The 24,489-nt window shown below is 40.6% G+C and overlaps 1 protein-coding gene and 1 long non-coding RNA gene across 2 annotated transcripts; one reads left to right on the top strand and one right to left on the bottom strand.

Moving 5' to 3' along the window:
- Positions 1 to 5,265: 5,265 nt before the first annotated feature.
- On the bottom strand, positions 5,266 to 23,321 carry LOC148113060 (primary amine oxidase, lung isozyme-like). Its single transcript, XM_087872564.1, has 5 exons — positions 23,016 to 23,321; positions 18,979 to 20,564; positions 15,319 to 15,604; positions 8,514 to 8,643; positions 5,266 to 7,857 (listed from the first exon to the last, which is right to left on the bottom strand). Exons 2-5 carry the CDS (start codon positions 20,552 to 20,554, stop codon positions 7,573 to 7,575), a joined length of 2,277 nt encoding a protein of 758 aa, XP_087728690.1. The 5' UTR covers positions 20,555 to 20,564; positions 23,016 to 23,321; the 3' UTR covers positions 5,266 to 7,572.
- LOC148113061 (uncharacterized) lies at positions 8,618 to 15,462 on the top strand. The gene is made up of 3 exons (XR_015728579.1): positions 8,618 to 8,680; positions 8,967 to 9,174; positions 15,255 to 15,462. It is a non-coding gene; the product is annotated as an uncharacterized LOC148113061 (long non-coding RNA).
- Positions 23,322 to 24,489: the final 1,168 nt, after the last annotated feature.

The following is a 24,489-nucleotide window of genomic DNA, read 5'->3' as shown; positions in this document are numbered from 1 at the left end:
CTTGTGGGAAATAAGTTTACTCCACAGGATATTCATTGTAAACAACTACACAGTTTCTGTAGCTTCAATATTTCAGAGAGGAAACAGGGAAAACTATTGTATATGCCTAGAGTAGAAGAATGGAGTGGCATAGAATATGTTTTGAATAATTCTTTTAATTTTTAGAACTTTGCAGAAACATATTAAGATTAAACCATTTTAAGATTACATGTATTTGTTCATTTGCTTGCCTATTTCTAGCATTTTTATGCCATTCCATTGAAATCAGCTCTGAATAGTGCATAAACACAAGCAAAAAATAAAAACAAACCACAAGATCATCGTTCCCCCAGAGGCAGGTCCAAAGTTAGTATCTCCCAAATGTTCTCTTCCAGAAGCATATTTTCACAAGTGCCCAAAAATTCATCAGTGATATGGCAGTCTGTATGTATAGGGCTAAGCTATTTTGGGAGGAGATACAACAATGGAGGAGAGCCAAAGATGCTTTTTCAAGAGGCAACTGGACTTTCTGGTTTTTCTTTGAAGATGTTTCACTTATCATCCAAGAAGCTTCTTAGCTCTGAGCTGAAGAAGCTTCTTGGATGAGACGTGAAACGTCTTCAAAGAAAAACCAGAAAGTCCAGTTGCCTCTTGAAAAAGCACATTTGGGACAACCATGACTTAGGTGGCTGAGAATCTCCATAGACAATGGAGAAGGAACTATTCAGAAATGGTAATACTTGAGATACCAACATATTGAACTTATTTGGGGATAGGATTCCCAGCAACATTCTCGTTATCATTTTATTTCATTCATTTCAGAATAAGATGTCTAGATCCTGAGCCATGTAAAAATTTAAAGGTAACCAGCAGTTTGAATTGCACCCAGAAACTAAGAAGCCAACAGTTTCAAGAATAGAGGTATTACATGAGCAAATACACTCAGCTATTGAGGAGTAGATACACTCCTCAATAGCTGGGCAACTGCATCCTGAACCAGTTTCAGCTTGTACATGGTCTTGAAGATGTACATGGTCTTGAATTAAGATGATAGCCATAGATGACAAGGGGATAAGTGCACAATGCACTTACCATGCACAATGTCTCTTGATTCAGGCTGGAACTGGCACATTCAGGTTGGAACTGGCACACAAGATGTAAATGCTCTTTTGCCACAGTTTTTACCTGTTGCTCAAATAGGAGCTGTGGGACAACCCCTATATTGTGAATTTTCCAGAACTATAAATGCACTGTCTTCAGATTTAAAAGCCATTTCATTTTGTTAGGATTAGTCTACACATTTCCTTTCCATCCAGATCCTAACCACCAGGTTCGGGCCAAGTCAAGTTCACCCCTTTAGCTCCTGCCCAGTTCATTTGAGCTGGTATCATCAATTAAACCACACCCCATGCTGATAAATGACATCATCATGACAAATGAAGTCATTTGCTGTCAAAGACCTCATTCAGTAGTTTCATGTAAATATTAAATAGTAAAGGGGAAAGGGCTGAGCCATACATTATATCATAATAAAGCCATCAAATGCCCAATATCATTCCTCCATCACTGCCACCATCAGGTACTGGTTGTTCAGGAAAAGAATCACAAAATTATCCTTCCCCATAAAAAACAAACAAAAAAACCCCCTTGCAATCAGTCCAGAAGGATATAAAGATTGATAGTGTATAAGGCTGATAACAAGCCAATCAAAAAGTAGTAAACTCCGAACCTAGCATGTAAAGAAACATATCAAACATATCTGTAGAATAATACTTTAGCAAAAAAAAAAAATGTTTATTCTTGTGCTAGCATATAGTTATGCATAAGCATCCATATGAGATTACAGGACCTGGATTTCAGCTGGATAGAAAGAAATGTAAGTCCTGAAAAGTATAAAGTCCAGAAGTGCAAGAATACAAATTTACAATCACATGTTCAGATTCTGTAATGGATTATGTGAATGACTTTGGGGGAAAGAAAGGAAGAGATTCTCCAAGTGGCTTAACAGTCAGAAAAAGTTACTTAGGAAGGACCTGCCCCAATGGATCAAGCAATTAAAAATGGTGGTAGGAACTTTGTACTTTCAGACCTGCAAAATTCTTTTAAAGTAGTCCTCTAATAAAGTATCATTAGTTCATCTAGTTGTATTTCCTGTTCGGCTTTCCCAGGAGGGTTGACAGATTCCTTGAATTTGGCCGATTTGGAAGACACACCAAAACCATCAGTGTTGCTGAAGCAGACTTGTAGAGTGTATTACAGAAATGAGATAAGACTGTAAGTTATGTATGGCCACCAATAACCAGATCTGTATACTCCAGATATGGTTGTAGGATATCCATAATAGAATAAGCTAAAATGGTTTTTAACTTATAATTTATATTGCATATGTTTATTAAAAGTCAGCCCCTCAATTTTATTTCTATAAATTTAAATTTATTTCTATGCATTTCAAAACTGATCTGGTTCAGGATTTCCTTGGCCTCTTTAGGACACTTCAGAAAAAAGGAAACAACCTCCAATAATCTGTAGGGTTTGCCTTAGGTCAAACTCAAGAAGAGTTCTCAAGATTGAGAATAATTTCTCCAAAAGGGAGCATTGTACCATGGAAAGTCTTTTAACTATTCTTCCAAATGAATACCACTCAAGATCATCATCCAGGCATGTAAACACTTTCAGTATCATATCACCTAAAATTGAGCCTAAAGAAAGCAGAGAGAAAGTTATATAGTTTCTTGAAGAATAAAATTGGCAGTTCCTGCCTATCTTATTCAAGCTCCTGAAACCCAAAGACATGGGTGAATCTGTTTTACTTTTACAGTTAGATATCAGTCACTTACCGACCCCAGCTGAGGCCTGGTTCCATTGGCAGAAAATCTGATTAACTGGATACAATAGCCATGCACGTGGCCCCACTTGTTGGTGCAATTGATCACAAAATAAATGTATCTGGGTATATCTGCCTTGTTCTCGGTGTCCAAAACTTTCCTAACCATTTTCATTTGATGGATCTTATTCTCTTGGCTCCAAGGGGCCTGCAAGATCTCAAAAGGGCCTGGCGGCTCAGCACACTAATAGCATTGTGATTAACACCAGCTGTCTGCAATTACTGTAAGTTCGAATCTCACCAGGCTCAAGGTTGACTCAGCCTTCCATCCTTTCTAAGGTAGGTAAATTGAGGACCCAGTTTGTGGGGGCAATAAGCTGACTTTGTATAAATATACAAAAGTATGAAGGCTATTGCTTAACGCATTGTAAGCCTCCCTGAGTCTCCGGAGAAGGGCGGCATATAAATCAAATTAAAAAAAAAAAGTCATGTCATTTCCAACCAGGGTATTTATTACACCTCAGAAAGAAGACTTGTTCTCGGCGTCCAACACTTTTCCATTCAATGGATCTTCTGTTCTGGACTCCAAGGGGCCTGCAAGGTCTCAAAAGCCATGTCATTGCCAATCTCATACAGAAAATAAGTACAATTAGTACTTGAGCAACTGTTGATGGATCAGAGCACTCCTGTTGCATTTTCAGTTTCTTAAAATCAAAGTTGTATCTACCCTAAATTTTTGTTGACAGAGATAAGAGTATGTGTAATTAGTTTTTCAGGCTGAATATCAACACCTGGGTCAATGTGTAAAAACAAACTTTGTAATTATTGCTAAACAGCAGTTCATTCATAAAATAAAGGATCTGAAAGTGACTTAAAACAAAAATGAATAAAACAAATATCCGCCACTATTGCAGTGATAAAACTGTATTAGACATTTGGTATTAACTGTAATATTTCAGGTTATCATTTATTAGAACAAACCGTTGAGTGAGATTGTATATTCTATTTTATTTATTTGCTAATTTGTATCTAAACCAATTACAAATCCATGAGTGAGTGATCTCTTGGAGCCTAAGGAATGTACATAATATTTGGGAGTAATATGAGGATCACATTGGTTGGGCCAGTCATGAGGAAAGTTTTCCTGGTTTTTAAAGAGTTTTCAGGACTTTTGTTGCTCATTAAAGTTATGGTAAACCTATTTTAGGGCTTATGCTAAAATTTTCATGAATGTGCTTCATTAGCATGCAATAAATCGACACTATCACTATCAATGGAGGCAGGGCCCCCCACAAGGACTACACAATGTGTGTCCCACTCTCTCAGGAACTACGGGGGCTTCATGAAAGGAATGTTTTTATATATTTTCACACCTTTCACTTTTTGTACTTAGCAAAAGTGTTTTATGGGATCATCATCTGAAAGCAGCAGCTTTCAGGTGATGAGTCAGTGCTAAAAAAAAATGACAAAGAGAAGGTGTCTATGCCCCAGAGAGGGAAAGTAAGAGCCCAAGAAATATTATGAAATGTTTCTTGAGAAATGCTAGGTTTGTATGCAGCTCCACCCTGTGGCAAATATATGAATAATATCTGGCAGAGTTTCATGCATCTTTTTCAGGCCTTCATCTAAATCTTCAAGTTAATTCAAGCTAGGCGTTGCATCTTGTTGGACTAGAAACAAGAGCATGGAGAATCTCCTGACCCAGGTAGCCATTGTTTAAGGACATGAATTTTGAGGGAGAATTTCTTTTACACCTCAAGTTCAGAGAAACCATTCAACTATTTCCTGATGACAAATTTCAATAAATACTTTTAAAGAGACAACTCTTGATGTCAGGTCCTATTAACTTTGAGGTTGTAACAACTGAACCACAGTTCTGAAAGGCACTATAGCTGAGAGGACCCAGTCTATGACATTGAACCTGCTTGATTTACAAAATAAACTACAGTCAGGTTTGTTATGTGAGGGATGATCAATAACTATTCTGTTCTATCAATTTAAGCACAATTTTTTAAAAATTGAAGAGATAGGCTGAGATCATTAATGATCCCTTGACGATACCATTTTTTTTTAATTTAAAGTCATTTTAAATTTAATTTAAAGGGGTGGGGATGGGGCGGGGAAATAATCTGTAAACATTTTTTAATGTTCTTCAACCTAAAACCTCTGCCAACCTAAAACTAGTCTCCAGCTCCAAATACATCTGAAAAGCAAAACAATTATATATAATATAATTATATAAGCACCAGTTCAGCCTAGTTGACACCTTCAAGGATTTCAAAAGTGCTGACTCTGGAATCACTTCATTTTCTAGAAAAATATATGAAGACATAATTACTATGAGTTTGAGGCCATAATGATTTGCTGAATAGCTACTGATGCTATTTTCTTATTATGACAGTGCATATTGTACTTGAATTAAAGTTTGTTCACACTCCAATATTCAAATAAATATCCTTTATTTAAAAAAAAAAGTACAGCATCCAAATTGTTATGGAAGATTACAAGAGATTCTGTTAAATTATTGTTCCTTATCTCTCAGCAATTTTAATCAAGAAAACCAAGTTGGACAGAAAGGTATCAAATTAAATAGATGAAAGAAACCTCATTTCATTATCTGGTTGGTTGGTTGGTTGTTTGCCAGGAGGAAGACAAATCTTGCATCATTCATGTGCCAGATCACATGCCTTATTTTTGCCTTATTTTTGAGAAACACATAAAATATAGATAATTTTAAAACAGAAGGTTCCTTATCCTGGGAAGGCTTGAAAGAGATCATACTGTTTCCCGGATATCTTCATGCTTTTTGAAATGGATACTGTAAGATTTCCTGAGTAAGATAATTCATCCCACAGTAAAGTCTTCAATTTAGAACAAAAATTCCATTCTTATATACATACTTTTAAAAAAGAGATAAAACTAATACAAACTAATATTAAAAAAAGAAGAGAAGAAAGAAATCGAAGAGAAAGCTAAAAACATAAGGAAGAAAAATTAAAAGGAAAACAGAAAAGAAAGAAAAGATGCAATAAGTCGCCTCTGATCTTGTAAACCACTCTAAACAGTTATAAGTACAATGTTACTTCTTAATCTATCATTGCAATTTTATTCTCTTCTTTCTATAATCTATTTTGTCTAATTGTCAAAATCGTAAATCATACTTGCAGTCATTTTGTAGAGGAGATGTGCTTTTTTTCCCCGTTTCATGCAATAAATGACCAAACTGATTTCTGTGATTAGAGAAAATATCTACATTAACCTACATTAATCATATATAAACCTATATATATAGGTTTATAGGTTTCCAGTCAGCAATTAATGTAGATATTTTCTCTAATCACAGAAATCAGTCTGGTCATTTTCTGCAAGTTCAAACATTTTCACCAATCATTCCTCCATTATGGGAGACTGAATCTTTCCTTCTTTGCAGGTTGAATAATCTTGCTGCAAATGTTATGTATAAAAACAATGTTCCATGAATTTTTTCCAACAGTTTGTCTATCAATTTCCTCCCAAACCTTCTGGTTTGAATTGTATGTTAATCTTTAAAATCCTTGGAATTAATGCATCTATCTGAATCCAAAACGTTCTGGATTTTTTGCAAGTCCACCAAACAAGATCCTTTTTGTTGCTCACATTTCCAACATAAATTTATACATTCTAGACAATTTCTCTGGTGACATAAACCAAAGTTACATTATTTTATAAAAATTCCCCTTAGAATTATAATGTACTATGTATATAAAATTCAGTCCCTTCAACCCCATATTTTCTCATTATCCCATCTGTATATTATAACCAAGATTTTAGTCCACTCTGCATGCATTCTTTTCCTTGTTCTACATTTGTTTTAAATGTTCACGTTTATACATTTTAGCAATTAACATGTTCATCATTTATAGACAATTCCATTTAAAACTCAGTTTTACAGTGTTCAAAACATGAATTATCTACTATAAATTTTTAAATTTAAAAAGAGCATCATTGCCAAGCATAGATTTCTGCCACCAGATCTTCTCTTATTTTTATCTTTCATTCCTTTTAACAAAATTCTAATATTTTACAACCAGTTAATCTTTTGTGTTTGATTATTATTTCTCATCCATAAAATACTTCTTATGCTGAAAAAAATTGTTTTGTGCAGAACCTGGACTTCTATCTATTCCACATTGTCAGAATGGTACACCTAACCCCTTGTATTGGCTCTATTTTTATGTTACCATGCAACCCAAAGCTCAGGTTACATCCTTCTAATTCCAAAAGTCTTCTATTTCTTAGAAAAATCCACTCTTTCATCAAAACCAAACAACCAGTTGCAAAATACAAGTTAAACACAGGTAATGTGTTTACAGATAATAAAAGAAAATATGTGCAGAGAATTCCATGCTACCACACTTTCCTGAACATAGTGGTCTAATAATCCATCAAAAGTATTCATTAAAGCTACAGAAGAAGAAGAAGAGATGAGAGAAAAGGAACATAGCAATAGCACTTAGAATTATATGCCACTTTACAGAGCTTTACAGCCCTCTCTAAGTGGCTTACAGAGTCAGCATATTGCCCCCAACAGTCTGGGTCCTCATTTTACCCACCTCGGAAGGATGGAAGGCTGAGTCAACCTTGAGCCATTGAGGATTGAAGTCCTGGCAGTCAGCAGAAGTTGTACATTGTAAAAGACTAATGAGGAAAGTAGCTCCTCAGTATTAACACCTATAACATACATTCATTGTTTGTTTCCAATTTCCAAGCCACCTGTCAAAAAGAAGGCATTAGAAAATTGTCACGTTTTGAAAACCCTCATAAGTGAAAGGAGGAAAAATGGGCAAACATGAAGCTACTTTTGCCAGACATGCAAGTTGGTTGACCTCACAGGAAGTGGGGTCCTGCGGATAGTTGAAATAAACACTGTCTGGAGAATACATGGAAGGGTCATCATCAAAATAGTTGTAGGGTCTCAAGAAGAAACCAACCACATTCCCAAGGGTTGCAGTATTGGGTATGTCTTCAGCATGCGGAATATGGAGAAAACCAGCATTGATCCAGGCAACCAGATCCTATGAAAGGAAAAGGGGCAAGATCATTGTGATATCTTAGATACAACATCTACTAAATAGAAAACCACAGAGGAGCATATTCAGAGAAACCAAGCTTATTAATTAAAGCAGCAGATGTAGGAAAAACTGAGATAATCTGACAGCATAGTTTTATGCTTGCCTACTCAGAATTGGAGATACGTACAAATGGAAAACTGGGAGTACAAAATTGTTAGCAAAGCCCTTTTATCCATTCTGCAAAATTTTTATCAGTCATGGTATTAAAAAGCCATTAAAAAAAACAAATGCAAACAGTAAGGCATAAATCCCATGCATACAAGTTTGGCTCAGTGTATTTTCCAAGGTCACATTACCTCAGCTAACAAGAATGCAAACAGGAGAACTGAGGCCTGATATAGGAAAATTTAAGTTGTTCTCTGAGTAGTCATTTGAAAGATCACTAAGTCTGTTTTTTTTCTTAAGGGAAAGTGCTTCTAAAACCTTTAGCAGCATTAGCCTACTTCCGGAGTACAGGTGACAGTCCAATTGGCTACCTTCCTATTCTGATGTCTTCCAAATAAGTTTGACTTCAACCCCAATGCATTTGGACAGCACCAGATTGTGGGATAATAACCTGCAAGGTGCTTCACTGCTAGGTGGGATCCATCTTCACTTACCTCATTGACAATGCTCTCATTGTTTATGAAGTCAGCAAAGGCCACGGGAGGATTCCATGGGTCAACCTGATTGTAGGCAGTGGTGCTGAAAGGTTCATTTTCCTTTCTCTTGGTAACAGCCAACTTATAACTTATAAGGCAAAAGAAGAAGAGTTGCAGAGATTGAGGTTTATTAATTATTATGTTTCCTCTTAAAGATCTTAAAGAGTTTATAGTTCCAGGAATAAGTCTTGAAAAGCAATGTAACGACAGGTTTCTATTCCATGACTGCCCACTATAAAATATAGAGCTATCATTTATTATAAAAGAACATTTTATAATCAGCACCTCAAATTAGGCCCAGACGTGCAAATGTAAAATTTTATAATAACAAGGCTTGGATTCTTTAACTATTCAATCAGAGCAATTTGAAAGACACACATGGCTACTAATAGTCAGATTTTTCTACTCCAGATATGGCTATAGCTGGAAAATAGCAACAGTGAAATCCCCCCGGTTCTATTCAGCTAGCCAACCGGTAGCGCTGGCGGCCGAAGGCTCCCCCCACCCGCCAGGATGTCATTGCGCCCCTTGTTTTAACCATCTGCACATGCGCAGAAGATTCTGTACATATGCAGAAGAGGCACTCCAGTGCGGGAGCGCACCCGAAGTGGTAGTGAAGGTAAAGTGGATTTCACTGCTGAATAATAGGATGATTTCAAAAATGTATTTCACAATTCTATCTTTAATTTATGTTGTTTACATTTACTAAAAGTTCAACCTCTCAATAGTTTTTGTCTAAATTTAAAGTTACTTCCATAAATCTCAAAACTTATCTGATTCGGGGGTTTTTTGGTCACTTTGGGACATGTTGGAGTAAATGAAAGATTGTAAGACCCATTTTGCTAGATAGTATTATCCTCCAATAATCTGTAGCATTTGTCTTAGATCAAGATCAAGAAGAGCTCTCAGACTGAGGATAATTTCCTAAAAATGGAACATTGTAATTACTATTCTTCCAAACATGATTGCAGATCAAAGCCCAAACATACAAAATTTGTCAAAGGAATTGTTTCTTACTACACAATCAAGTAGTGAATTGTTAATAAAACCAAGTTCCAGGGACTTAAATGACCTGTCATGATTAATAGTGATAAATGTGAGCTTGAAGAAATTCTGCAGAGTTTGGATATCATTTTAATTTAATTTAATTTAATTTAATTTCGAATTTATATACCGCCCTTCTCCCTGAGGACTCAGGGCGGTGTACAGCCAAGATAAAAAACATAGAATACAAATATTAAAACATTTAAAAATATATATAAAATTTGGCCCAAAAAATTAAAAATCACAGACTAATTAAAAGGATTTAAAAGTTTTAAAATTTCTTCTTAAGCCAACCCGGCTTGCTGGAAAAGATAGGTTTTCAGGGAACGACGGAAGGCATTGAGGTCCTGGATTCTTCTTATCTCCGGGGGCAACTGATTCCAGAGGGTGGGAGCCCCCACAGAGAAAGCCCTCCCCCTGGGGGCCACCAGCCTGCATTGTTTGGCTGATGGCACCCTGAGGAGGCCCTCTCTGTGGGAGCGCACGGGTCGATGGGAGGTCATCGGTAGCAGTAGGCGGTCTCGGAGATAGCTAGGCCCTATGCCATGGAGCGCTTTAAAGGTGATAACCAACACCTTGAAGCGCACCCGGAAGACCACCGGGAGCCAGTGCAGCTCGCGCAGGAGTGGTGTTACATGGGAGCGCCATGTTGCTCCCATCACTACCCGCGCTGCTGCATTCTGGACCAGCTGGAGCCTCCGGGTGCTCTTCAAGGGGAGCCCCATGTAGAGAGCGTTACAGTAGTCAAGGCGAGAGGTGACGAGGGCATGAGTGACTGTGCACAGGGAATCCCGATCAAGAAAGGGCCGCAACTGGCGAATCAGGCGAACCTGATAAAAGGTCCCCCTGGTAACAGCCGTCAGATGTTCCTCCAAAGACAGCTGCCTATCCAGGAGGACTCCCAGATTGCGAGCCCTTTCAGTGGGGGCCAAAGACTCGCCCCCAATAGTCAGTGATGGAGTCAACTGACTATATCGGGATGCCGGGAGCCACAGCCACTCAGTCTTGGAAGGGTTGAGCCTGAGCCTGTTCCTCCCCATCCAGATCCGCACAGCCTCCAGGCACTGGGACATCACTTCAAGGGCATCGTTGGGGTGGCCTGGGGTGGAGATGTACAGCTGGGTGTCATCAGCGTACTGGTGGTATCTCACCCCAAAGCCACGGATGATCTCGCCCAGCGGCTTCACATAAATGTTGAACAGAAGGGGCGAGAGGACCGATCCCTGCGGCACTCCACAAATGAGAGGCCTCGAGGTCGACCTCTGCCCCCCTGCCAACACAAACTGCGACCGGTCGGAGAGAAAGGAGGAGAACCACCGTAACACGGTGCCTCCCACCCCCAACTCTTCCAGCCGGTGCAGCATGATACCATGGTCGATGGTATCAAAAGCCGCTGAGAGATCTAATAGGACCAGAACAGAGGAATAACCCCTGTCCCGAGCCCTCCAGAGATCATCAACCAGCGCGACCAATGCCGTTTCCGTGCTGTGCCCAGACCTGAAACCTGACTGGAACGGATCCAGATAGGATGTTTCCTCCAGGAATTGTGGAAACTGTTGCGCGACCACACTCTCAACAACCTTCGCAATGAAGCGAAGGTTGGAGACAGGACGATAGTTAGCCAATATTGCTGGGTCCAGGGACGGCTTCTTGAGGAGAGGCCTCACCACCGCCTCTTTCAGGGCAGCGGGGAAGTGACCCTCACTCAAGGAAGCATTAATAACGCCCTGGAGCCAGCCTCGTGTAACCTCCCGGGAAGCCAGTACCAACCAGGAGGGACACGGGTCCAGTAAACATGTGGCCGCACTAAGTCTCCCCAAAATCCTGTCCACATCATCGGGAGTCACAGCATCAAACTCCTCCCAGATAACATTCTCAAGACTGTTCCTCGTCACCCTGCCCTGATCTACCCAGTCAGAGTCCAAATCCCCCCGGATCTGAGCGATTTTGTCATACAGGTATTGTCCGAAATCCTCCGCCCTGCCTTCTAAGGGATCCTCCCGCACTCCCAGATGGAGCAGGGCGTGGGTCACCCTAAACAGGGCGGCCGGACGATTCCCTGATGACGCAATAGAGGCGGAAAAGTAGTTAGACTTTGCCGTCTTTATCGCCACTAGGTAGGTCTTAATATGCGACCTTACCAGTGTTCGATCAGATTCAGCGAGACTGGCCCTCCAACCGCTCTCCAGGCGTCTTTTCCGGCGCTTCATTTCCCTCAGCTCCTCAGTAAACCAAGGAGCCACCCGGGATCGGCATCGGGTCAGAGGCCGCAAAGGCACAACTCGGTCCAAGGCCCCACCAGCCGCCCGATCCCAGGCGGCTACCAGGTCCTCGGCCGAGTCATGTGCTAGATCCTCAGGAAATGGCCCAAGCTCCGTCTGGAACCTATCAGGATCCATCAGGCACCTGGGGCGGATCCATCTAATTGGATCCGCCTCCCTGCGGCGAGGGGTCGCGGTTCGAAGATCTAGGCGAAGGAGTGAGTGGTCAGTCCATGACAAGGGTTCCATGTCTATATCCCCTATAACAAGACCACTCAACCACTGGCCAGAGACAAAAATCAGATCCAGAGTGTGACCTCCCCTGTGAGTAGGGCCATGAACTAACTGGGTCAGGTCCATGGCCGTCATGGAAGCCATGAACTCCCGAGCCACCTCAGACGTTTCACCAACAGATGGCAAGTTGAAATCACCCATGACTAAAAGCCTGGGTGTATCTACTGCCACCGTGGCTATCACGTCGAGTAGCTCAGGAAGGGCTGTTGCCACGCGGCAGGGAGCCAGGTACGTAAGCAACAAGCCCATCTGAACCCCACGGCCCCACCTCACAAGGAGGGACTCACATCCGGCTATCTGAGGCACAGTGGTCTCCCTCGGATCCAGATCCTCGTTAATAATAACCGCCACCCCCCCGCCCCTCCCCTGGGCCCTCGGCTGATGGAATGCTCTGAAGCCTGGTGGGCACATTTCAACCAGAGGGACGCCACCCTCCGGGCCCAACCAGGTCTCCGTAATACCCGCCAGGTCCGCTCCTCCCTCCTGTATAAGATCGTGAATGAGGGGGGCCTTATTAACCACGGACCTGGCATTGCATAACATCAGCCGAAGGCCCAGATCCTGAGTATCTAAGCCACCTAGTCTCCAAGAGGAGCCATGGGGACCGGGGCAAGCAATTGCTCTCAAACAGCGAGTGCGAGCCCCCAACACATGATATGGTCCCCTGCTCCCGCCATATCTGCCCCTCCCATCTACCGTGCTGATGGTACAAACCTCATAGGTATCGTCCCCCATCCCTTTCCCAGTCCCTCGACCAACACCTCCCAAATCGTTACCCTGTGCCGGGCTCGGCTCTGACCCTGGTGGATTTCCCCCCCCCCATCCCCCAGAGTCTTCTTCCCAATTTCTCTAGAAAGATCATTACAAACCCCCCTCCCAGAACCCCTTAAAATCTTAAAAAATTTCCCTAAAAAACCCCACAAATTCTTCCTTTCTCCATGCCATCTCTCTGGACTCCAAAGTCCGTCATCGAGATAGGCCCTCGATAATGTGGAGGGCCAAACCTGCGAGTGGGGAGAATCTCGCAGGGCGAGGAGTTCCGACACCGAATACATTTGTTACTGGGAGTAGTTATGGCTTATAACCAGGGGATCAATCATGATGATTTAAGAGTCCAACGGAAAAGTATATAAGTCTTAGGTAGTATGCATTGGAAAACGCCACTGCCTTCATGGTAGTGGGAGGAGTCCAAGAATAGTCCAGAAACGATGGAAATAATAGCCGAGGCTGACTCCCTCAATACTCATACCTAAGGTAAACTTCTCCTTTCGGTTAGGGAGGACAGATAGAGCAATGCCAATCCATAGGCCCAGAAGTATAAGTCGGTTTACAGAGTTAGTGCAGTGGGCATATCAGGAGATGATCCAATGGAAAGTAGATGGAAAATGATGGTGGTATCCAGCTGAGACTGAAAATGGCCTGGATAGCGTGGGACCATCATACGGGCGAAATCCGGCAGAAAAGGGGGGGGAGCAATACAGAGCGTTTAGGGGGGAAACATCCCCATAGTCCTCTTCCGGTCCTCCACATCGCCCCCCAGGTCTTTCCCGGTCACAACGCTCACCCGGTTCAGCCTCCACCAGTTCACTGTGGGGCCTCTGGGCGTCAGTGAGCTGGTCACAAACGGCCACACACCTCACAGCCGCCCAGGTCAGTCTAAGATGATCACGCCGGAATTAGTTCCTGCCATCTCCCTCGCAGCCTTCAGGCTGCCGCCGCCGCCTCCACCGCCAGCCCGCAGCCGCCATCACAGCCTCCTCCCTGGCTGGCGCCACAACAGCTGCCAGCCTCTCCGCCATCCTCCTCGTCTTCCCCAAGCCCCGCCAACACCTCCTGGGCACCCAGGACTCCGACGAGGCTCCGACGAGGGGTCCGCCGAGAGCGCTGCGCTGCCGCCGTCTCCGCCGCTGCTCAGGCGACTGCCAGCTGATCGCAAAGGCCGCCGCCGCAGCCATCCGGGCCGACAACGCCCCCAAACGCCTCCTCCGCAACACCCGACTCCCTCTGGCCAGGAAGCGCTCCGGAGAGCTAAAAAGCTCTCAAAAGGTTGACAATAGCCTCCGCTAGCCTGGTAGGGGCCATAGTTGTTTCGTCTGGCCCCCAAAGACCCCCCGTGGTCCAAACAGCACCCCCTCGGTGGTAGCGGCTCAGCAGGAAGCCGCCATCTTGAGCATGCGCAGAAGAATAAGTCTTTTGTTCTTTTATATGCTCTATTGTTATGTCTTGGGACTGGAAGTGTCTTTTTTTTTTAGCAAATATTTGGATATTATCACTTTTTAAACACTTCCAGTTTCAGCCCTGAAGCTGACCTGACTGAAGCCATTTTTGACTGCTTCAATGTTGCCACACTGGAGCTGAGGGATAGGGAGGGGATAATTGAGATAGTTTGAACTTTGGTGCTGGAGAAGACTCTTGTGCCTGCAAGGCAATCCAACTGGTCAGTCCTAGAGGAGATCAACCCTGACTGATTTTTAGAAGGCCAAATCCTAAAGATGAAAGTCAAATACTTTGGCCACCTGATGAGAAGAAAGGACCCACTGGAGAAGAACCTAATGCTGGGAACAATTGAGGGCAAAAGAAGAATGGGACAGCAGAGAATGAAGTGGCTGGATGAAGTCACTGAAGCAATAGGTGTGAGTTTAAATGTACTCCAGGGGATGGTAGAGGACAGGAAGGCCTGGAGGAATGTTGTCCATGGGGTTGCAATGGGTCGGACACGACTTCACAAGTAACAACAACAATTGAGATAGAGGGGAAACTGTAGCCAAAACAACATCTTTTCTCTTGCTAACCAAAGACATTCTCACACCTGGTCAGAGGAAGGCAGAGTGATGCTATCCGGCTGCCAACCTGTACTGTGATTGGACCATGTTATCAATTGTTTTGAGAAAGTAGAAAAACTTTCAATCACATGGTCCAATCGCAGTACGGGCTGGCAGCTGGGTAGCATCACTCCGCTTTCCTCCGACCAGGTGTGAGAATGTCCTTGGACAGCCACATCCAGTATCTCATCATCTACAATTGGCTAAAGAAAGCAGAGAGATGGTAATAAAGATTTCTTTAAGATTAAAATTGGTTATTCCTGTCTATCTTATTCAAGGTGCTGAAACCGAAAGACATGGGTGAATCCATTTTACTTTTACACTTAGAAATCAGTCACTTACCGACCCCAGCTTAGGCCTGGCTCCATTGGATCTGACTCTGGCAAATGGTCTCCAGAAAAGCTGACCGTCTGGATCCGATAGCCATGCTTGTGGCCCCACTTATTGGTGCAGTTGGATGCAAAATAAATGTATCTGGGCTCATCATCATGGAGACGGAATGCTGCTTTGTTCTCGGTGTTGAAAACTTTCCTAACCATTTTCATTCGATGGATCTTATTTTCTGGGCTCCAAGGAGCCTGCAAGGTCTCAAAAGCCATGTCATTGCCAACCAGGGAATTTTTCACACCTCAGAAAGAAAACAAGTAGAACAATCAGTACTTTGAGTAGCTGTTGATAAATGAAAACATTCTTGTTGCATTTTTAGTTTCTTAAAATCAAATTGTTTATACAATAAATGTTTGCTGACAAAGGGATGAAATTGTTAAGTGTATGCATAATTAATTTTCCAGACTTAATATGATCCAAGTAAGTCAGTTTAAAAAAATCACTGCAAATATTAATAAACAAAAAAATCCAAAAATGATAAAGCTGCATTAAAGATTTGGCATAACTGAGATATTTCAAGTAATAGTTTATTAGAACAAACAACTCTGTGAAGTTATTCAGTCTCCTTTATTTATTTGCTAATATGTACTTGAAACAAGGTGGGAACAGATTAGCTTCCCATCTTTTAAATATATATTTGCAAGCTAGGTAACACAATCTCACATCTTTCCATGACAATGTCTTTGTATATTAGCAAAGAGGGTTTTTCTGCACATTCATCATCTCTACTTGAGAAGGAACCTTGCCTAGAATATAATTCAGGACCATTATGTTGTTATTATTATTGTTTGTCACATAGTCAGCCAGATGTTGAGACTGCATTTGGCATTTTTGTCTATCTATTGAGTCCTTTCCAAGTAACTGGCATAGGAGTAACTGGCATGCTATCTGGATGTTTGATGGTGTTACAGATATCATTGCAAGATGGAAGCTATTCAAGTTAAGCTACTTTTTGCAATTAATTGATAATTTGTCAATGCCTATGGTGTTCAATTGGTGCTCTAGTTGTTTTGGGATTGCACCCAAGGCGCCAAAGATTATTGGGATCACATTTGCTTGCTTCTTCCACAATTGTTCTATTTCTATTTGCAGTCTTTGTATTTTGTAACCTTCTCCAGTTCATTCTCTTCTATTCTGCTGTCTCCAGATATTATCATGTCCAGACTTTTCTGTCTTTCTGATTGATAATTGTTAATTCTGGGGTGTTATGTGACAGGTACCTGTCTGGTTGAATTCTAAAGTCCCAGAGCAAGTTAATTTCTTCATTTTCTATGACTCTCTATTTTATGTCCCACCAGTTCTTGCTTGCAGGCAAATGATATTTCTTGCAGATCTTCCAATGTAGTATTGTTGCTACTTTGTCCTGCTGCTGCTTGTAGTCAGACTAGGTGATCTTCCTGCAGCAGCTAACCAGGTGGTCTGCTTTTTCTTCAGCTTCTTTGCAGAGACAGCATTTGCTGTCTTCCCAATTATGGCTTTGTACACATTTGTTGTTCAGGCTTGCTTTTGTGCAGCCAGAATTAGTCCCCAGCTCTCTTTCTTCAACTTTCTTGCTCTTAGCCATTTGACAGGTCCTGTTATCTGTTTTCCCTGCTATCTTTTTAAGGTATTGCCCATATAATACTTTGTCTTCCCATACCTCCTTTCTCTTCTTCATTTGATCTTTCTTTTTAGGCCTGCTTGGTCTCTCCAGTATTCAGTATGCAGAGTAAACAGAGAAGGTACAGAGTAGACTAGAGTAGTATACTCTAGCTATCAAGAATAATGGGTGGGTGTGAAAAATTGCAAGTACATCAGATGGTTGAAGAAGAAGAAAGACCATTGGAAAAATTTATACAGGACAGCAATGAAAATGCATGGAAGCCAGTATACCAGGAAGACTTACAAACTAGTGGAGAGACCAAACTGGCCCTACAAGAAAGATAAAATGAAGAACAGAATTCAGAGAGACAGACACCTGTCACATAACAGCCCAGACTTAACAAGCCTTTTTGAAACTCATTGTGATGTTCAAATCCAAATGTTTTTGCCAGCATGCAGCACATGACTGAGTGTACTATTGAAGACACAGGATTGTATATAATATTTTGGAGTAATTTGAGGAATACATTGATCAGGGGATTGGTAAGGGCACACATGAGAAGATTTGTAAAACATGTCTTGTGGACTTTTGTTGTTTCTTAAAGCTATGGTAACCATATTTTTGGGCTTACACAACCATTTTTATATAGTTTTTGCATTAGCATACAAAAAACCCGCACTTCCAATTTTCAGTAATGAATATCAGTGAGATTAAATAAGGGCCACATAATGTGTGCCCTATCTTAATAGGAAATACATGAAACTTATAAAAATGTTTACACATACTATTTTCTCAGCCCTCCTTCTGACCCATACAATATACAGGTCCTCAATGGAAGGTAGGCTGGTTGCAATTGTTTTTTCTGCAGTCCTAACTATCTGTTGAAGTCTGTACCTGTCCTGTTAGGTTGCTGTTCTAAACCAGACATTTATAGGCAGATTCAATAATTCCTCTGTAGTTCTGTATCAACAGCTCCTGGGGCAGTCTGAACAAATCAGATCAAGTTCGTCATTGCATTTTGCTGGCTTAGAAACAAATGAGTGAGAAAATACTCTTTAAACGATTTTTAGTTTTATTCCTCTGTCGTGAAACCACCCACCAGTTCTGACTCCATCTAAAAACCAATTTACAATTGTAACTTTAAATGGGAGTACAGATAGTCCTCAACTTTTGACTACAATTGAGCCTAAAATTTCCATTGCTAAGTGAGACAGTTAGGTGAATTTTATAACCTTATTTGCCACAGTTGTAAAGTGAATCATTGCAGTTATTAAGTTAGTAACATGGTGGTTAAGTGAATCTGGTTTCCCCATTGACTTTGTTTGTCAGAGGTTTGCAAACATGATCACATGATCCCAGAACACTGCAACAGTCATAAATATTAGCCAATTGCCAAGCAGCTGAATTTTGATAATCTGACTATGGGGATGTTGCAACGCTTGTAAGTATGAAAAATGATCATAAGTTACTTTTTTCAGTATCATTGTAACTTTGAACAGTCACTAAATGAACAACATGTTGTAAGTCAAGGACTACTTGTACAATATTGTTGATATCTGCAAGTATTTCAAAAGTGCTGATTTTAGAACCATTTCATACGTACAAATCCCAGAAATATATGAAGACATAATTATTAGTGTTTGATGCCATCATATTTTGCTGATATTTATCTTATTCTGACAATGCATATTGTATTTAAATTAAGTTTTGTTAGAAACCAAGTAATGAAATAAATATCTTTGATCAACAAAAAACTTTATTCCATGAACCAATGGACCATAGAATGGACCAATAAATAAAAAAAAGAAAATCACAATTATGAAAAAAGAAAAAAATAATGATTTTAAACGATCTTATCACCTAAAGTGTTAAAGAACATTACAAAAATAATACTTGTGTTCCTCCTGTTGGAAGCATATTGTTGAGTCTTTCTTCATTGTAGTAGTTACAATCATTAAAATAATTATAAGAAAGCAAATTGAGACAAAGAATCTATAATTTCCTTGAAAGTTACAAACATTTTTCCTACTTACCACCAATATCCAAATCCACCTTGAAATGAATATTATGGGTATGAATTGTTCCCAACACCCATTCTTGGACTCTATTGCCAAAGTTTTCAGCATCACCAAAGTAAAATGAAGTTTGAATGTAACCAGTGGCATGGACTCGAACACCAACAGCTCCATTTTGGTGGAAAATAAAATCCCAGACATAGTCATAGTTGCCAACAGTAGATACAGTCCGAAACACCAGACTTGAATCTGCCAACCCTCCATAAAAAGGAGGCTGGACACTTTCGTAATGTCGTCGTATGGGTAACTCAGCATTCTGCTCAAAGATGCAGATAGCCTTTTTACGGCTAACAGGTAATGAACTATCATAAAAAAAGTGCCAGTCTAAATAACTGGATAAATAAGGACAATCCAGACCCATGGTGAGTGGTGAGATATGGGATCCAAGTCCAAAGCTGGCATCCATGTATCTGATCAACATGGATTTAGGACTGTTGGAGCCATAGATAGCACTTGCTTCTTGCAAACTTAATTCATAGATTATCCTTTCTCCATTAAACCTGACATCAAAGATACGTGGACCCCTGCTTGCATCAATTCCAAATGCAAAACTCCAGCTCAAAAAAGTGACATGATTATTATGAATCCTATAGCGTGGTCCACGAGGTTCATACCTCAAAGGGCCTGGATCTTTTGGTGGTACCCTCTGCTTCAGTGAAGAGTAGCCCCCATCAAGAGGTGCTTCTTTAACCTTGTCTACCCTAACCTTTCCCATATTGAATTGTCTCTCAAGGTCTTCCATATCTTCAAAGTATTGTCCATTATAAAACACTTTTATTACCTTCCACTCAGAAACATCCAAGCTACTATGATCCACTTGGACCTCAAAGCCAACTGGATGCAAATAGGAGCCAATCACATTCTGGAAATGACTCACCCACATTTTGCGATCTCCTGATTTTAGCCCTGGTGGCATTTGACTGCTATACTGAAGATTGCTTCCATTGTAATTTAGAACTTTTTGCATGAAATTTGGAGCCTTCAGGTATTCATTTCTCTTTAAGAAATTACGGATTTCACGAAACTCATTTGTCAAAACCATCCTTTGATAATAAGGTAATTTCCTTCCATATTTTTCTACTGTGATATCTTGATGATAGGTTGGTTCTGGAAGTGGACCCACCAGATATTCTGTCACATTGGGCTCCACCTGATTTCCAAAATGGACCCCAGCCAGAGCTTCTCGTGATGGCTGAGGTCCTTGATTATCTAAGAATTGTAATACTTGTGCTTTGGGAGGGAGCTGCAAAGATATGAAATAAATGCAGTTGTCTGATGGCTTGGCTTGAGGCGTCTCCACCAGTGGCACTCCGAGTTTGGACTGTAAATATCTCTTTACTTGCATTATCTCTTCTGGGGTTAAATCTTGAAATACTTGGCTGCCAGCATCCTGATCACCTTCCTTTTGTTCCTTTTTCTGGGAAGAATTCTCACATTCTGTGGGTTTTTCTCCTCTAATTCGGAAACTCAAGACTAAGATAATAATGATTGTGATGCCTATTGCTATGAGAGAATAAATCACTTTGGGATTCATTTTCCAAAACCTATGGACAAAACATAGAGAATACGGTTTGTTAAATTCAAAATTTTATATTTTTAATCCTGGACACAAATATTAAAGACACTTGTTAAGCATGTAAGTTTCAAAAGGATACATTTCTTGCATTTACAAAACACTCTAGAACAGTTATGGCTAACCTTGTTCTCATCGTGTGCCAAAAGTGTGTGCATGTGCTGGCCCCCATAATGCAATGTGCCCCTGTGCATGTGCGCATGATCCTCCATACTCCCCCACACATGTGCATGCAACCCCCCCACCCCCACCCCGTTTGGGCCTAGCAGGCCTCCCTGAAGCCTTCTGGGCCCTACAATTATTTTCAGGCAACTAGTATTCCTGTATATGTAGCATCAGCAATATTAAAGATTTCCTAGGCTGAGTAATTTATTTGAAGATTTTTTAAAAAAATAGAAGATGAATTCATATTCCAAATTCATTCTTTAGTAATTGGGTGTTAAATTTCATTTATGTTACATACAATCATTATTTTCATGAGCCCTAGACCTGATAGAACTAAAATGATAAATTCTATATTCACATAAGTAATATATAGCAATATTACATTGATAAAATTTGAAACTTAAACAAAGCCATGGTTGAGCTAGACAAAATTATATGAGTTAAAGAACTATTAGGGATCTGTTTGAATCATAAACTCACTGGTTTAGAAGATGCCTTGGTGGCCTTCAGGTCCAACTGCCCAGAGAAATAATTCTCTAACCTTGAATTAAGATTCCAAGAGGCAAGCTGTTACTCTTTGAGAAAATTACTCCCTGAGGAAGTTATTCTTTATCTTTATCTTCCATTCAGATCATTCTCTGCAGAGCTTCTACTCATTGTCCCTCCTACCCTGTCTTCAGGATAATAACTCCTCATCTTCCTTTCTGTAACAATCCCTCAAATGTTGAAACACAACAATCATGCTACCTCTTAGCCTTCTCATCTTTGTTGTGGTCCGCCAGCAACCTGCAGAGCTGGCAGTGGAGTCGGACAGCAATGAGGCTGAGGAAGAACATGGGCCAGTCCTGGAGGCTGGGGAAGGCCCGGAAGAGGGCTCTGCATCAGAGGAAGAGATGGGGTCAGGGCCATCGGAGAGTGAGGTGCGGAATCCAGAGCCTCTAGAGACTGATAGGAGTGAGGCAGAGGAACAGGAGGAGCCTGTTCCTAATGCACGCATGAGAAGAGCTGCCAGAAGGCAAGAGCAGCTCAAGCAAAGAGGACAACTTGGGAGTAGGGCCAAGACATGATTGGCCCCTCCCATTAGGCTTAAAACACACCAGCAACAGTGTTTGGGCTTTGCCGGAAAACAACGTTGGTAACTTTGTCTTCTTCTTAGTCTATGTCTTGTATTTATTTTTGTATCTGTGACTTCTGAACGTTTGCCAAGAAAGGCCTTTGGCAGTTTGCCTAATTGGACCAAAGTTTGCGATAGGACTGAGGAATTTGTGTTGGGAGGAATTTGCTTTAATTTAGTTGAACAACACTGGGAATGAAGTAATTCTCAGCTGTTTGAATAAAGTTTGTTTGTTTTTTCACTGACTGATTTTTCCTACTACTTACTTGGGCCTGGGTCACAACAATCTTTAGGCTAGTGTTGGTGCACAATCTGTGGATCCTCCTCGACTCCAAGCTCCTGATCAATTAGCTGTCTGCAGCCATGGCCAGAGAGACATTTGCACAGGTTCCTCTTGTGTAGCAATTGCACTCATGCCTGGACTACGATGCCTTGATCACGGTGTCTCATATCTTTAATACCTTCTGTTTGGATTACTATAATGTGTAACATTACTGCTCAATTAGCTGCAATTCAAGATGCGGATAATCACCTACAAATGTCTCCATGGCATAGGGCAAAACTATGCATCAGAACATTTTTCCACTGTAGTTTCTGCCCACCCACCAGATGAAGAAGAGAGGACATAGGTACCTTCTATTAAACAATATTATCTCATGGGTCTCCAAAGTCATGCCTTCTCAGTGATGGCACCACTTCTTCTAAATATCAGGGAAATAATTAAGTTCACTTGGAAGCAAAACTCCTATTACAGGACTGATTCTTATTTCCTTTTTAAAATAGTAATTTTATTAAATATTACAATTAAAAAGATAAACATACATTAATTTAATATTAACAAATTAAAAAGGAAAGAATAAAAAGAAAGTGCATCAATTAAAAAATAGGATAGAAAAGAAACACTAAGACTACAGTAAAGAAAAAAAATAAAGATGTCTCCTCCCTCATACCAAATACAACCAAATTTAGTATTGTCTTCTCTTAAAATACAATAAGTCTTTTCCCCATATTCCATCTCTTATGTATAAACAAAGCCTTAAAGCCTGTCATTCATCATTTTGCTGAACTTTTACGATCAGCAAAAGTTGCACTGTCACCAGAGAAAACAGCACTTCATCTTTAACTTTGACCAAATATACTGACCTTATATTGCTTCTTTTTACTTTTAACAATCATAAACTTTAATCTCTTCAAATAATTTCATAGAACTTGATTTCTTTTTATTTTTTCTTTGGCCCTTCTTAAAAAATTCTTCAAAGCTTTAAGAAGTCTTTTTTGTAAATCCAATATAGGAAAGTTAGGCAGGTTTGTTGCTTGTATATCCCTTTTAATTATTAAGGCTTCGTTTGTATGCCCTTTATATCATCAGTTTCCATATATTCTTATAGCCTGTAATCTTTAATCCACTTTCAGGTCAGTCTCAGTCTTGTGCAGTTCCCCTTCAATAATGACTCAAAACTGGAATGAGCAGATTTTATATCATGTACAACTCAGCAAGGAAAAAAGGGAGAATCATCTGCGTATGCAGAAAAATAAATGCATAACGACAGTTGTTCAGGCATTCCCTTCAAATTGCTGAATTATTTGATGGTTAGATAAAAATGTTTAGATATTTCATTCTTTGAAGAACATGCCAAACCAGAAACAGCATCTTTTTGGGCTGGTGACATCTGAGATTTTGAGAACATGCTTAACAAACAAAATAGTTGTTGGAGAAGAATAGTGCTTTTTATCAAAGATGCTGTATAAGACTCCATGAGTTATAAATCACCATAAATTGTCTTTACTACCTCTGCTGCTTATCTCTCTTCTTTCTTTTGCACAGGTATCTTAAATTACAAATGGAAACATTTGTAAACACAAGGGATCCTTACATGAGTCCACAAATTCACTTCATTTAGGAAGGATGTCAAAGGGCCATGGTGGCTCAGTGGCTAAGATGCTGAGCTTGTCAATCAAAAGGTTGGCAGTTCAGCGGTTCAAATCCCTAGTGCCGCATAATGGGGTGAGCTCCTGTTATTTGTCCCAGCTTCTGCCAACCTAGCAGTTCGAAAGCACGTAAAAAATGCAAGTAGAAAAATAGGGACGACCTTTGGTGGGAAGATAACAGTGTTCTGTGCACCTTTGGCATTTACTCAGGCTGGCCACATGACCACGGAAACGTCTTCGGACAGCGCTGGCTCTTCGGCTTTGAAATGGAGATGAGCACCACTCTGTAGAGTCAGGAACGACTAACACATATGTGCAAGGGGAACGTTTACCTTTACCTTAGGAAGGATGTGTGGGGTTCAATAGCTAGCTGTAGCCACAGTCCCTCTGGAAAAACCACACATCTTCTCCTTCTTTCCTAATAAATATCCACTGGTTATAGATGAACTTTGCAACACATTCATACTGATGTAATTTAAGAGCAGTTCTATACACATTTCCTCATAAATGTCCCCAACTTCTTTTACTGGGTAGTAGGGTTTACTGTTTCTGAAGGATATCTAGAAACATGTGTAGCCAACATATATGAAATCCAATGGTTATTTTGAATTGCAGGTGAAATTGATATTCCATAGTGGGGAATGATGAACTTTGTAAAAGGAAAAACATTCTCTGTATTAATTTCACC

The sequence above is a fragment of the Pantherophis guttatus genome, chromosome 6 (genome assembly GCF_059756535.1).
Source record: "Pantherophis guttatus breed Tessera chromosome 6, ASM5975653v1, whole genome shotgun sequence".
Lineage (NCBI taxonomy): Eukaryota > Metazoa > Chordata > Lepidosauria > Squamata > Colubridae > Pantherophis > Pantherophis guttatus.
Note: the sequence above shows the minus strand (reverse complement) of the source record. Positions and strands in the feature narration are given on the sequence as shown.